General features: G+C 42.9%; 2 protein-coding genes across 2 annotated transcripts in view; both read right to left on the bottom strand.

Annotated features, from left to right (window-relative positions):
* LOC118786056 (receptor tyrosine-protein kinase erbB-4-like) overlaps positions 1-4,142 on the bottom strand; it is a 57,300-nt gene extending 53,158 nt beyond the window's left edge. Inside the window, exon 1 of the mRNA XM_036541085.1 lies at positions 2,991-4,142. Coding sequence (XP_036396978.1) covers positions 2,991-3,238 — 248 coding nt within the window. The 5' untranslated portion in view covers positions 3,239-4,142. The remainder of the gene's footprint in view (positions 1-2,990) is intronic.
* Positions 4,143-6,177: 2,035 nt separating this feature from the next.
* The window catches only part of LOC118785794 (receptor tyrosine-protein kinase erbB-4-like), a 32,759-nt gene continuing 22,896 nt past the window's right edge, over positions 6,178-16,040 (bottom strand). The window contains exons 11-13 of the mRNA XM_036540731.1: positions 14,269-14,401; positions 6,550-6,643; positions 6,178-6,228 (exon numbers count right to left, since the gene is read on the bottom strand). Of these exons, the coding sequence (XP_036396624.1) occupies positions 6,178-6,228; positions 6,550-6,643; positions 14,269-14,401 (278 nt within the window). The remainder of the gene's footprint in view (positions 6,229-6,549; positions 6,644-14,268; positions 14,402-16,040) is intronic.

The raw sequence follows: 16,040 nt of genomic DNA, 5'->3' as shown, positions 1-16,040 counted from the left end.
TACTTTTATATTTAAGTGACCGGAAGATGCTCTTATCCAGAGATAAGGTAAATATCCAGGATATTTGTGTATTATAATTAGCTGAATATAAACTGAGGCCATTGCGGAATACACACCTTGCTTAAGGATACAACAGCAGAGCCCCAGCAGGGAATGGAACACACACCCTTTGGGTTACGGGCCCTGTCCTTTACCACTACACCATACTGCTGCTCATTATGATATTCTGCCTGATCAACCTGTTTTCACCACAACCAAAAAATAACCAATTGGGCATTAACCACAAACTTTCCACACAGTGACAGCATCACAAACTATCAATGTCAATTAATCAAAATGAGGACTGTTATTGATAACAAGTACATATGACCCCCCAGAATGAAGCTCAGTTTTAAAAACACCTCAATGTGCGATCAGCAGCCAGTGAGATTTCCTCCAAGGTGTTTTTAGAAACAACTGAGGTGGATCAATTCCCACGGGATCTGCACTCCTTCAGGGAGCTGCAAACCCCAGGGGATGTGAGAGATGTTGGGTAAGAGGCAGTGCATGAGAGATCAAGCCATGGACCATGCACCCCTCCACTGTGCACCCAACACTGAAATCAGTGCGAACTGTGTCAACTGTCTCACACTGACCCCTTTCTCTGGCTGCCTATGTCCTCTAACTGGCCTCAGGGCCAGCTCAGGGCCTTTTATCTTGGTTTGGAATTTATTCAAACACACTACCCTATACTTCCAGCAGTGTCATGGGTCAGCTGCCCCACACTCCACCTCTTGACACTTCCTGATTTTTCATTCCACAATGCCACAAAAAACAGGACTACTTTTGCACGGCCCATTTTTGGCCAGACTTGGTAACACAGGGGAAAATGAGTGATCTACCTGGTTCAAGCCATATCTGAGATGGGTGTAGATGTAGCAGCAGGTAGTGCATACCTCACTAAACCTCTAGCTATGTCACAGTGCAGCATCCAGGCCAAGAGTAAACAGCCAAATTGTTCCATAGCCTGCTTCATTTCCTTCCAAGCTGCAGGGCACACACTAACCTTTGACCCCTGATACCATCCAGACCACAGGCTTGCTGTCTGTCTTTGTTACCATATCTGACTGGCTGCAATCAGGCCTGGATAGACCAGTTGTGCACATGGAAGAAAAATCTGGGTAGAAATTTAGGGCTTAAAAACTAGGGAGAGTGAATCTATTACACCTCCACCTGCTTTCTTTCCTTCCTCCATCACCCTGTGCCCTGTCCAGGGTGGCATCTGCTTTTCGCATGATGCATGCAATGTATTTTATGGCCTGTTTGCAGGTTAGGGAGTGAGCTGACAAGGGTGTGGCCTGGTGCCCAAACAGAGCTATGCACAGATATCAGCACACACCCCCCCCCCCGCACAGACACACACACAAACACACACAGCAAAGCCTCACCCCCGACCAGACTTTCTGGACACAAAAATAGGACGTGTCAGAGTAGACTTGTATTGTCAGAGAGCATGATGTGGTAATGATTGTCACCGTGGAGACGAACAGGCCTGAGGGGTGTGTCACAGAGCAGAGAGGCACTGTAAGCTCTTTGATGCTGGCAGAGGAGAGTTAAGAAGGATTTCTCTCAAAATCTCCCCCTTGACTCTTGACTTGGAGTCCACTCCACAGTGGACTCCAAGAGGACTGTCTCTCTTATCAGCAGGGTTCCACATCACATGCACCTCAATGCAGGATTTGGATTGGTGGCTTTTACCCAGCGTGGAGAAAGACTGTAGAGAACAAGTTTGCACTTGCAAAGGGGGATAATTGGGCTTTACAGCCTAACCTGGGTCAGGTAGAGAGATGGAGCAGGAATGAAGCACTGAACAGGAAAAAGCAAAAAGTATAAGCTTCACTTTATTCAGTCGGGATGTACAGAGGTTTTCTTTATAACATTCTTGGCTTGATGGCTGTAGAAAAGGGCCAGATTCCTTTGTGCACATCACCCCCACCTCACAGACCCTTTGTTTAAAACCGTTGAAATCTGTCCAAGCTAGTCCTGCTGCTCCCCTTATCAACAGAACCCCCACAGGTAACCAGAGGCAGAGGCACACCCCCAAAGACAGCCCCCAGGTCAAAATTTGCCCTCTGACCTGTCTGTATCCTTTGGCCACCAATTTGAACCCCAACAGGGCCAACTATTTTGGACAATATAAAAGTTGTGGTTACCTCCCCCACCTCAGTACTGCACCAATTCCTGTGGGGTGAAGAACTGGGGACGCCAGACTCTTGGGGACAGATTGTTGTGATGTTGTGATGTTGTGTGCAACTATGCCAACAAAACACATACACATGCACACACATACAAACAAACACTCTCTGTAAGGTGGGCTCTCTCTCTCTCTCTCTCTCTCTCTCTCTCACACACACACACACACACACACACACACACACACACACATACACACAAACTCTCTGTGGGGCAGGCTCTCTCTTTCACACATACACATATAAACAAACACTCTCTGTAAGGTGGGCTCATACACACACACACACACTCTCTCTCTCTCTCTCTCTCTCTCTCTCTCTCTGTGGGGCAGGCTCTCTCTTTCACACGTACACATACAGACAAACTCTCTGTAAGGGGAGCTCTCTCGCACACATACACTCAAACACACCCTGCCAACCACACATACTGTACCTGCAATCCCTCAATGAAGCTCTGAACCGGAAATCTGACCCCTGTTTTCTGACCGACACACCACTGCAACAGCCCCCTTAGTTTCAATGGCCCCTTTTAACAAAAAGTGAACCTAAAAAGCCACTGCATATGGCCAGGAGACATTCATTGCTATAAAGGGAATTGTACATAACAGTACAAATGTCCATCACAATACATACCTCAGACTAACATATTTTTGCTAATAGTCACAAAAGACACATGGTCATTACAATATCCTTCTCTACTCTCAATATACACACAGTACAATCTCAGACACACACACACACACACACACATATACTCACCCCTGGGTGCAGTTGGAGTGGCAGGGGTGGCATTCCTTGTTGGCCTCTGCATACTTGAAGATGAAGCTGTGCGCCCCCTGCAGGCCATCAGGACATTTTTCCACGCAGTTAGGCCCATCTTTGAAGTGTAAACACTTTACACAGTGATCAGGGCCCTGATTCACAGCAGGGGAAAGAAAGGGGCGGGGGTGGGAAGAGATAAGAACTGAAGTGAGTGGTATCGAGCTGGGGATCAGAGAGGTAAACATTTAGCATAACCAACTTGTTTCTCATAGTGCAAACAATAACCATAACCATCAGCATGGAGGGGATTCATGGGTAATGTGGGGAGCTGGAGAAGGGGAATCTTCATGGTTCTCTCTATGTTTTTGACAGAATTCAGTAGGAGAAACACAGTGTGGTAGGCAAAGTTTGTGCACAAGTGTTTTAAATGGCCTACTAAATGGATAGGATGAATGAAATTTGAAAAGAGTGTGTGTGTTAATATGTGTACACATATGTGTTGCTATGTGACAACATGCTTCTGTTTAAGTGAGTGTGCATATATTTGTGTAAGTGGGTGTTGTGTGCATGTGCGAGTGTCTTCACCTGAACATCCACAATCTCAAGGCAAATGGAGTTCAAAGCAGCAGTGTACATCTACTATAACAGTCATGTGATGTTTGATCTTATTATGGACAGCCAGTTGCTCCCTAGACTTGAATGGGCATGCATTTCATCCCCTCCCATATCCACTGCACCTCACACAATAACCATTTAGACTGTATGAACATGCTGCCCCCAGACCCCACTAATGGCTGTCTCCTGTAAGAAAAGCTGCTGCCGGGCTTGTGAAGGTATCATGGGGTGTTCCCGTAGGGCTCTCCAGTGGACCTCTTCCATGGGACTGCCGTAAAGGTTATTTACCCGAGCGTCAGAGCCTGCAAGCAGGAATGTGCCAGCTTCCACATCCCCACCCTGGAGCTCATTGATTGAGAGGCTCCATCTTACACCATGCATCTGAGTCTAGCCTAACCTCAGGGGAGAGGTTCCGTCAAACGCCAGTGGGGTTGGACAGACAGAGTGACGTGTCGTTGTCCCCCACCCCTGCTGAGCAGAGGCCAGTTTCAGCTCAGCCTCATCCCGAGCATGGACGCACTCCTGATTAGATGAGATGAGCAGAAATAACCTTTGGTAAGGGGACCTGATAATCACAGGCCAGCTTTTGAAGGGAAATGTGTATCTAGGTGGCACACACTGACTCGAACATGCACCAGATGTACAAGTTAAAACAATTTGGCAATTCTTTCAGGAATATTTTCTTGTGTCATTTAGTGGTTGGACCTGTGGCAAAGGCAGTCAATCAATTAGTGGGCAAATAGACAGACACAGTATGTGTGAACCATATGGGCAGGCTGTAATGAGTGCACTCTAGTCCTATCCTGTTAGCCACTGCAGCACATCTATCCAGGAAAAGACCTCTGAGCCCAATCTTCCCAGATCGGTAGGTGTGGGACATAGTGCTCCCTGAACATGGATCTGGGTGTCTTTATGCCTGTGTTCCGAAAATGCATCTCTCCTCAGCCATGTGGTATGTGCAGAAATACTCATTTTCCAATACTGCGATTATTCATTGTTAAGTAAACAAACATACACAAGACAAAATGGATTTTCTTCAGTGTTCTCACAAAAAGGAAGTTATTACACACATCCTGTTCTTTTCTTTCTATAACATTTTTTTGCTATAGAAACTGTGGTAAATGTCTTCATTATACAGAAAAAAAACTAAGCTGAAAATAAAAAATGAGAATGCGCTTAAGACAAATACCTTTGCTTGTTCTTATTTTAAAGAAAACTATGGGAAATGTTTAATACAAAGAGAATATTTTTATATACTTAGTTTTTCTATTGTATGGCAAGTGCATGCAGTGACAGAAGAAAAAGAAATATAAAGGAGAGAAGAAAATATTTTTCAGCAGGGATATTTTTGTTTCTCTTATGCTATTGCTGTAGAAACTTTCAAGTCAAAAAATATTATTTTAAAATGATTAATATTTTAAAATATTAAAAGACTCACAGTCGAGTGGGGGCTACAGTTTAGTGCTACAGATAATAGCCAAAATGGTGGCACAGCTCAAAGTGAATCCAACAGACTGCGGTCTAGGTGTGTGGACGATGCACGCTCTTCACCGCGGTGTGCTCCTGTGGCCATGTCCTGGCCTGCTCTCCCTGAGAGCTGGCCAAGGAGCTGTCAGCAGCCTGCCTGGAACATCAAACACTGCCGTGGCTAATCTTCCTTCATAACAATGTGCTCATTTTATCCCCAAAAGTTGAACCCTCCAGCGCACTTACCTTCGCCTGTCTCAAGTAATCACTGGACAAAGCAGCTTGGAGGAATGAGGAGCTGTGTTCCTTTCTGCATGGATCAAGAAGTCACCATTTTGATGGATCACCTGCAATGGGGCGCAATCTCTCCGTGCTCAGGCCAGCTCTTCTCCATGTGTCAAGTGCTATTCATCTTAATTTCACCCCCTTCCAAACAGGGGAAAATAGGACCTGTTTGGGCTGAAGGGATGATGGAGGCTGGGGCTGGCTTCACAGCACATGAGCTGTAACTTAATTCACTGTTTGCAGGTGAAGCCCAGATTTCATTTGTTAGCACTCCCACTAGACTACCCTGAGGGAGAAGCAGGAGGCTGACGGCACATCGCAACTCAACTCACCCCGTATTCTTTAAACAGGAGTGAAGGAGGAGTAACTAAGCAGGGCAAGGGAGAGACACACGTGTGCACACACACACACACACACACATACACGCACGCACACACACACAAACTCATTCTCACACCCACCCACTCACACTTGTACATAAACACTCACTGACACACACACACACACACACACAAGTCCCCCCGCAACACTCACACATATGCACACACACCTTCACACCCACAAACATGCTTACTTTCATGTCTCAGAAGAGGGTAAGCTATTGCAACACTGGATTCCATGTGCCTAAGATAAATGCTTCCCTGCAAAGTATTTTTGTGTCTTTTCTAATGAATGCTGATTTCATTCAATGAGACATACAAAAAGTATGTGAGGCAGAGGCCGATATCAGACACATGGAGATGATTGCCCTTTTGAAAAGAACAGTGTTTGCTATGATGTTCCCCGATGCCTAACCAGTCCCTGTAACAAAGCTCTGTCAGGAATGGCAGTTCGGATGAACTTCAATCTTCATCAAGACACTGTTGGTCTTTAAGAGCCAGCAGTGACAGAAAAAATCATAACGCAACGTGTTTCATAAACACCTTGATGCACATCACAACATTTCCTGGACTTCCTGATGAATGTGTGGCTGTCATATGTTGCTGTGCGTTAAAGAAGTGGAACATAAAACCATGGCATGACTGCTATTTCAGAGCACTCAGTGAGAAGAGCGAGACTGACATTAGTTGTAATGCATTGGGTTTCAGCGAAGGAAAGAGGAGGGTTGAGAGTAAGACAAGCTGAATCCTCCTGATTTTTAGAGCAGCAAAATGACAAGAGAGACAGGATGGTTCTGAGGGGAACTTACCGGGCCAAGGCAGGTAAGTGCACCCGCCTCTGCCTTCTCACACTGTGCATCACACTCTAGGCACACGGAAACATTAACAAACTCACGCACATCCCTGTGAGAGAGAGAGAGAGAGAGAGCGATCAAAAACAATCCAACAAAAACAGAAACAATCATAAAGAGAAGGGCAACTGAAAATTTTCATTATTGTATATTGTATTATTATCAGTGATTACATTGTTTGTACTGTGAAAAGAAATGAAAAGAAAAAATGATTTAAACTGAAAAACAAGCAGACAGCAAGCAAGAGAAAGTGAGTAAAGGAGAGAGAGAGGGAGAGCAAGGTTCGAATTATGGGTGGAATGGGGGGGGGTCTGACCCCCCTAATTAAGACTTGGACCCCCTCTCCCCCCCAACAGCAGTGGTGGCGAATGAGCTGGAAACAAGGGAAAGCCCAACTACTACCTTTAAATCTATCAGTACTTTCAAACTGTTCCCATTTATCCTCATTGATTAACAATAAAACAAATAATTCACAGGATAATCGACACCATTGTGTAAATAGAGTAAATGATTATGCTGGCGAAACACCGCAGATTGTCTGAAATTTGTGTGCTATTGCGAAAGCTACAACATGAGATTGTTTAATTGAGAAGGATGGCAATATGAATGATTAATTAAGTGGCAAGTAATCCCTAAGCTTTCTCTTAAATGTTTCACATTATAGCTTTCTTGTGTTACAAAATTTAAATTACAAAACGGAGCTAAATGTAGTGAAATCTATTTAAATTAATGAGAATAAACTTTTAGGTTAGGTTGAGAGCAATGAACAATAACGTTTAGAACACAGACCTCACAAAAGCTGTGATGTGTCATGAGCATTTAACGTAATTTAAATCGATAAATGCCATCCTTGTTAATTAAACAATCTCACGTTGTAGCTTTCGCAAGCACACAAACTACAGACAATCTGCAGTGTTTTGCGAGCATAATCATTTATTCTAATTACGCCGTTGGTGTCGATTAATCTGTGAATTATGTGTTTTATTGTTAATCAAGGAGGATAAAGGGGAACAGGATGGAAGTAATGATAGATTTAAAGGTGGTAGTCGGGCATTCCCTTGTTTCCAGCTCACCCGCTGCCACTGCTGTTGGGGGGGTCCAAGTCTTAATTAGGGGGGTCAGACCCCCCCAATTCCACCCGTAATTGGAACCCTGAGGGAGAGCAAGACAGAGGGAAAGCAATGGAGAAAGGGAGAGTTAAAATCAATATCTGTGTCTTCATTTCCTTGTGCTGGGTGACCCATGTACTGGTTAATGGGAAGCGGCTGGCTGTTTTTGCTGCATTGGAAGACAGATAACTCATTCAGCCCATTGTAAGCAGATGGAGTGAGTGCAACAGGGGAAAATGGAGCCCCTTTCACTTCTTTAGACAGGATCCCAATAAACAGATATCTTTTTAAGATCTCAAAGATGGGGGACTGCTCAGTCACAAATAGTTTGTATAATTAGACTGAAAATTGAGCCCTTTGATATAACAGGTACAGAGGAAAAATAATAAAAAAAAAAAAAAATCAAAAATACTGAATGCTGTACTAATGTCTGATACAGGTCCTTATTTCAATTTTTAGGCATCATAATCTCCAGTTTATGCACCACATACAAAGCACAGACCACAGGGGGCAACATTATCTTCTCAAATAATGGGCAAGCATGAAGCCCTAATCCAATGACATCGAAGAAAACCAAGATCACAGACTCTTTAAAATGAAAGCTCTGGCCCTCTATTCCATTCCACTCTATAGTCTAATCACTAAAACTATTTAGAATCACAAAAAATGTAGACCATAGCTCCTTAACTGGGACAGGAAGGGATGCAGAGCACAGTCTTGTGATATGGCACCCCTGTAAAAATTTGCAGCAATGGTGCCTTTAATGACAAACTGATATAAACCGACCAGAACGCTTCTCTTCCAAGGGCCCTGACTGGTTCTTTGGAAAGCCCATTTTTACCTTAGGCCAGCCCTCTCTGTAGTGTTACTCTTCAGCTAACAGGTTCAATCCTGTGTGGCCTAATATTGACACAGTGGTGCCCTGTGCTCTATTACATAGTGTCGTGTAGTGACCCTGAGGAGGTGCATTAAGTCAGTCGAAGCCAAGACAGGGTCTATAATTCAGGGAATGCGTGGATACTGAGTGGATGTATTAACACCACTGTAACTGAATCTCATGTAACGGAATGCCAAATGTGACATTTTACTGGGCAGAGAGCTGGGATATTTCTTCAGTATTCTGAGAAAAGAACTGGCAGGACATGAATTCAGAGGAGCCTGTCACATATTCATATCAATTCATATCAATGTGAGCAGACTTTTTAATTCTGACAAGAAATAGGCAGCTGTGATGAGAATGGATTTAGACAGTAACAGGAAGAAGCAATTTCTCCCACAATTCAACAAAACATAACCTCTTGTCTGTTGGAAAAGCCATGTGTCCATCCATCAACATTGGACAGGTTGACTTAGCCCTGATCAAAAAAGCACACCATCTACTCAACTGAGAAAACAATAACCATCTTTAGGATAGAGGGATGAGGGATATTGACCGAGTCACACCTCTGCCTCGACCGGCGTTCTATGACATTGGCCTGTCATGTCATGCACACTTTTCAGCTCACACTTGACAGGAGTATGTTTGTGCCACCCTGAGGATTTACATCCTGGCAGATGATACTCTGTATTTCACTGTATGTACCCTATGGTCTACATTTCACTGTATGACCCCTATGGTTGCAATTTAACTGTATATCCCCTACTGCTTATTTTTAACTGTATGTCCCCTGTGGACTCTAGTTCACTATAAGTTTCTTATTGTAAAATAATAGCAACGTGCACACACGCACACACACACACAAATGTGGATCAGTTTAGACACATGGCCATACTTACCCACACACACACACACTCATTTTTATGGACTTCCAGGTTGAGAAACGACACAAATTCCAAGGCTTTTACTTTGGGCTGTTAAAGTCCTGTAAACAGCTTTTCAATCGCCAAAAGGGAAACAAAAATAATTTTGTATTTTACATAATGTGCACATTATCTTCAAAAGGCACTGTAAGACCATTCCAATTCCTTTCCCCTGCAGATCCTCGAGAAATGACGTCTCCACAGCCCAGAGTAGTTGATGAGTAAAATACTATTTATACCCCAGTAAGAATAGGGCTCTCCTTTTGTTAAAGAAACAGCTTGGCTTGTTGCTTCTACCAGTCAGGTGTTCTTTCTCACTCACGCTCACTCATGCATGCTTTCTCCTGGTTTAGACGATCTACAGCTGACTGTGAGGTTCAGACTTGAGTGAGGACGAGTTAGCAGGGGTTAACATGATCTGGGCCTTCTCCTCCACCATATCTGACTCACCAATACTGTAGAGTTCCACAGAGGGACTTTTTAATTAAACCACGTTTGTCCCTTATCTGATTCTCTCCTGCTATTGACAGCAGGGTGCCAAGGTCTGTTTCCAAAGTCCATCAGCTCTCCCCTCCTCTCCTCTGAAAGTCCATCAGTTCTCCTCTCTCCTTTGTCTTCTCAGCCCTACATAACTGGGCCACAAAGAAGCAGCAGTCGAAGATTTTGTCCATGCTGCATAGCTCAGGCCATCCACTGGCTATGGCAATACTGCTCCAAATCTGAGCTTCACAACCACTACACAATTTGACAACCATGTTACTCTACTGGGTTCCATTACCATGTTCTGTTCCAGAACTCTGTTCTGCTACAGTGTTCCACAACCAAGTTCCACGACACAGGTTCACAACCTTGCATCACCACTAGTATCCACAACTAGATTCCACTACCAAGACTCCCAACTGTCCTCTTACCATGAATATACCATACTGTGTTCATAGTTGCAGTTGTGTTCATACTATAGGTGAAGACTGGAATTGCAATTTTCTACATACAGTTAAGCCCAAAATTATTCATACCCATGCCAAATTTTGATTTATAGTGAATTTTTATATGACCAATAAGTTTGAAATTGTCGCAATTTTTTGAGAAAATGGAAGCTTCTATACCATTCCAAATGGTCCTGGTAATTTCTACCATGTTCTATAGCATTCTAATCAACTATAAATTGGGAACAGCTGATGCAGTAGTTCTGTAGTCAGTTACTAGTCAATTGCAAGTCATGGCTAAAACCAAAGAGCTTAGTGAGGACCTCCAGTCGTACATTGTGGCTGCTCACAAGACGGGGAAAGGCTATAAAGCCATATCTAAGTGATTTCAAGTGCCAGTGGCCACAGTGCAAAGCATAATCAAAAAGTACAAGGGGTTTCACACTGTGAAAAATCTCAATGGGTGTGGTAGAAAGCCAAAAGTGACCCAGGTGCTGGCAAGAATGGCAGTGCAACAGGCCAAGAAGAATCCAAAGATTACGACCAATGCCTGTGACGGTCATGGAGAGACCGCACATGTCCACTGCCTTCCTTGGGCACGAGTTGCCTTTATGTGAACTCCGCGACACTCGCAAACACACACACGCTGACAGATGCCGATAAGAGCCATCAAGCTTAAGTCAATGCGATGCCGCTATTGACGGACTTAATGTTGTCGCCCACGAAATCGACGTTTTATAATGGTGAATGAAAACGCTAGACAAGCTTGTGATTATGCTTTAAAACATCTTTATTGTGCTTAAGTAGGCGCGCAAACTTGAGTGCATTAAAAAAAAAGGAACAACGTAGCATAGTCATACCGTGTTGAATGCTGCTCCTCGGTGTTGGCAAGTGTCTCTCCAGTGGCAAAGGAGTGCCGTGGGGAAACAGCGTAGTGTTTATTTCGTTCCGGCCACGATTGGCCCAGTTTACCTTGCTTGTGGCCATGAGGGGTGACAGAGACGGCCCTGATCAAGCCGCCTCCGTTTTAATCCTCATGTGTCATTTGGTTGAATTGTACTTTTGCTAAAATCTGCTGTTTAAATGTTGTAGGGTGTTATGATGCTGCATCAGGATTTGTCATGTTGTTGTTTGTGTTGATTGATTGTTTTATGTTCCCCCCCCTTTATGTGAATGGTGCTGGTCACCTGGGATATGTCTGTCTGTCTAGTCTCATGGAGGGAGTCTAGTGTTGGATGTTGGACTGTGAGTACTGCTGCTGTAATATTGTTGTCTGCCTTTTCAAAAGAGACCTAGCAGATTTTGTACTTTGTTTTGTAGTTTATTTGCGTTCAGAGATTACTATTTTTTGTTTGCCTTTTTTTTTTTCTTTCTTTTTCTACTTAAAACTATTTTTGTGTTATTTGAACTTTGAATGTGGACTCCTATTGATTAGTTTTAACATTAAGCCAAAAATAAAAATTACTTTTTGTCCATCTTATTCACTCGCACTCTGAGTTTTTGGCCTGACCCAGGAGCCCTCAGTGGCGCCCTCTCGTCCATTCCTTCACAATGCCATCCTGATGAATCTGAGCAATTCTGGTACCAACATCTTAAGGCAGACACTCCAGCGGACACTGCACAAGGCTGGTCTCCATGGACACCAACCAAGGAGGACTTCACGTCTCCAAGACAGGCACACAAAAGCTCACCTAGCCTTTGCAAAAGCTGGACAAAGAAGAAAGCCTTTGGTCATCAATTCCGTGGTCGGATGAGACAAAAATGGAGTTGTTTGGACACAGGGACATGGCTTTTGATTGGTGAAAGAAAGGAGAAGCATTCAACCCCAAGAACACCATCCCCACAGACAAGCATGGTGGTGGGAATGTAATGCTTTGGGGGTGTTTTTCAGCCAATGTGCCAGGCAACCTTGTCAAAGTAAACGGCATCATGAGAAAACAGGACTACATTAAGGTTCTGGAGGAAAACATCAGGCAGTCTGCAGAAAAACTTGGCCATGGGCAGCATTGGACCTTCCAACAAGACAATGATCTGAAACATACTGCCAAAGTGGTCAAGAAATGGTTAACAGAAAACAATATCAACATTTTGGAGTGGCCGAGCCAGAGTCCAGACCTGAATCCCATCAAGAATCTGTGGAGGGAACTTAAGACCAGAGTGATGGCAAGGAAGCCTTCCAACCTCAAAGAACGGAAGATCATTGCAAAAGAGGAGTGGTCCAAAATCCCAGTGGAGACATGCAAAAAGCTTGCGAGCAATTATAAGAACCGTTTGATTGCTGTGATGGCAAATAAAGGCTTTGCCATTGATTACTGAGAAAGGGTATGAATAATTTTGAACATGGCATTTTTCATAAAAATGTAAAAAAAAAAACATAGAAATAGCTAAAATATATCATTAACATCTCTAACACAATGTCTTACCGTCTTTTGTCACTTGTTTATGTCATTTCCAGCCACATGAAACCTATTGGTCATATAAAAATTCACTATAAATCAAAATTTGGCATGGGTATGAATAATTTTGGGCTTAACTATAAGTGTCAACTTACACACAACTAAAATAATCCAAAACAGGCATTTTCAAAGATAAAATAACAGTAATCATAAATAAAGCAGTGAAAATAACAAGACTGTGAATGATGCACTAAGATCGTTTGACAGTAAAAATAGAGCAATCTACCAGCAAAGTTTTGAAAAAACTACAGAACACCAGATCAACACTAACCACTCTATTTATTTCCATGAGCTGTTTCAGCTTTCTTGAGTCAACAAAACACAGGCAGCAAATTGAATAAATGTATTAATAATAATACTATAATAGTACTAATAATACACAGTATGTATTAAAAGTAAAATTCATCTCACCTTTTATGTCAAAAAAACAGAGGAATATTGCTTTGCCCGTGGGTAATGGCACAGTAAGTACCTTCAATTCAATAGCTGTTTTGCTTTACTGATTGTTTTTATAAACCTAACTTGTTTCAAATTCTATTTTTAAGGCACTGTGGCTGTTTAATTCATAAACACTAAAGGAAGTACACAAAGGGAAAACAACAAAAAGGTTTTTGCCTTGTTCTTCATTGATCAGTTACCTTCCAAAAAATCAGCTGCATTTAGCACCCGCTTAAGATAGACAGTGAGAATCCGACCTCCCAAATGCAGTTCTTAAATACCCTGGACTCTGTCAAGTGACTATAAAGACTGTGATTCATCTAGTCGTTGGTAGCACAGCAGCCACCTCCAGGCTCCACCCCTCTCTTCTTGCTCACTGAGTGATGTCGTTTTGTGTCATTTGTACTTCAAAGCTTGAGGGGGCCGTTAGCGAGCATGGGCAGCCACACTCCACACGTCATTATCATGCCTCTATACTGGGGCCACGCTGGGGTGACGGCGGCCCCTGGGAGTGGAGTAGCCCAGTATGGCAGGCGCATTAGGGGAATCTTGTTTGTGTCGGCATGGAAAGCCTTTGTAGTCTCATTCTGGCTCATGGAACGAGGCTGCAGATTTAAATTGCAAAACAGAGGTTTTCTGCTTGCTCCCTATCGGTGGCCTTTTCTGCAGGGCTCTTTCACTCTCAGTGCTCTCCCTGTGATATTGTACTGGGAGTTTCTGTATGAGACATGCTGTTGGGTAGCACCTGCCAGTCTATTTTAAGATGACATAAAGGACAGGCTGACGGTGGTACATTTACTGGGGCTGGGGGAACACTGCTGGGGGGCATTATAACGTGCATTATCTGGGATGGTAAGAGTAAAAGGGTATCCTTCATGGTCCTGTGTGCATTTCTGGGACTGCTGTGGTACTGGAGATCCTAGTAGTGGGGATAGGATATTTACTCACCCGTCATAGAGGCTGCAGGACTCCACGCAAGTGCGGCCCCTGCTGTAGAAGCGACAGGACAGGCACTGGTCTGCTCCGGGTCCCCAGCATCCCCCATCTGAGCACAGAGGATCACACACCATCCGCTCCAGGGCTGAGGGGAAGACAGGGGTGAATCTTCAGATCAGATGGGCAACAGGAGATATTTAGAAACAATCTTCTGAAGTAACAAATAATCATTCGCCACTTGTATGAAAAGAACTGATTTTCAAAAAGAGTGAACTGAGGCAGATACAGAGACTGTTCATACTGTCTTATATTACCTCTTACCCCCTATTTACCAATCTTAGCCATATCTAAAAATATCCTACAATAATATGGTTACCACACAATTTGGATATGATAAAAAGACATAAATGCTGCTTTCACAGATTTGCTGCACATGTAAGAAAAAAAGTAAGTGAAAGCATGATCCAGCTCGAAGGACCACTGAAACTGATGGGGCAGTTTCACCCATGCACTAGGTTCAGGCTAAGGTTGCTGTCACAGTGGTGTGTTGGTCAGGACACAGGAGTCAGGTTTTGGGTTCAGAATTTTATTGAGGTTTGCTTGTTTTGGAGTATGTGTGGTATGTGTATGCTTGTCAAATGTGTTGTGTGTGTGTGTTGTGTTTGGTTGTGTGTTGTGTGTGGTTTCCTTCAAGGGAATGAGCAGGAATACAGAATTAAGCCAATGTGAATTCACACTGCATTAAACATCACAACTGAATGGATATATTACAGCGGAATAGGTAGGGCTGCCCCCAACCAAAGATTTTCCTAGTCGACTATTAGTCGTTAGTTCAAGCCATTATTGACTAGTCGTTGCACGTTCATGACATTAATTTAATTATTAAAAAATATATATGTATATATATATATATATATATATATATATATATATATATATATATATATATAGGGACATCAGAAAATAGTTTGAGTTCCAGGGCTGAGGAAGAATGTTAGAAGTGACATTGTTAACACTGTGCTACGTTACAGAGAAATACAAAACTGTAACAATGAGCCTATAAAATATAAATTTTACAAGTGCACACACGAAGTGAGCCACCTGTTAATGACAATGCTAATGGAAAAACAGTGTTGGGCAAGCTACATGGAAAGTGTAGTGAGCTAAGCTACCAAGTTACTCTACATCAAGATCAAGATTAACTTTATTGTCCCACACTGTGGGAAATTTGGCTTGGGCTTCCACCCATGCTGTGTCCATACAGGGAACAAGAAACATATTTAAGAACATATAGTCAAAAACATACAGTAAAAAAAAGACAGAGAAAAACATACACTGATGATAAATAGATAAATAAATAAAATCTATAATGCTAAAAAAGTACAGAGAGGCGCTATAACTGGTAATTGGTCATATCATATTAATTGCATCCCTATTATGTCTACCACCATTTAAAATTTTAATTGAAGTAGGGATAAAAGAGTTTTTAAATCTATTGAAATGACAGCGTGGTACTTTAAACCTCCTCCCTGATGGCAGTAGCTGGTACTCAGTGTGTAGCACATGAGATGGGTCAGGTTATGATCTTGTTGGCTTGCCTTAACATAGCCTGCTCGTAGATAGACTGCAGGGATGGATGCTGTCTTACACCTATTATCTTCAATGCAGTTTGTGTGAGTTGGGCTAGTTTTGACTTCAGTTGACTTCACAGGGAGGTTTCCAAACCAAGCTGTCTTAAATGCCATATCTTAAATTAAATGAAGATTAAATTAAATGAAGCTTCA

This window comes from Megalops cyprinoides, chromosome 11, assembly GCF_013368585.1.
Source record: "Megalops cyprinoides isolate fMegCyp1 chromosome 11, fMegCyp1.pri, whole genome shotgun sequence".
Classification (NCBI taxonomy): Eukaryota; Metazoa; Chordata; class Actinopteri; order Elopiformes; family Megalopidae; genus Megalops; species Megalops cyprinoides.
Note: the sequence above shows the minus strand (reverse complement) of the source record. Positions and strands in the feature narration are given on the sequence as shown.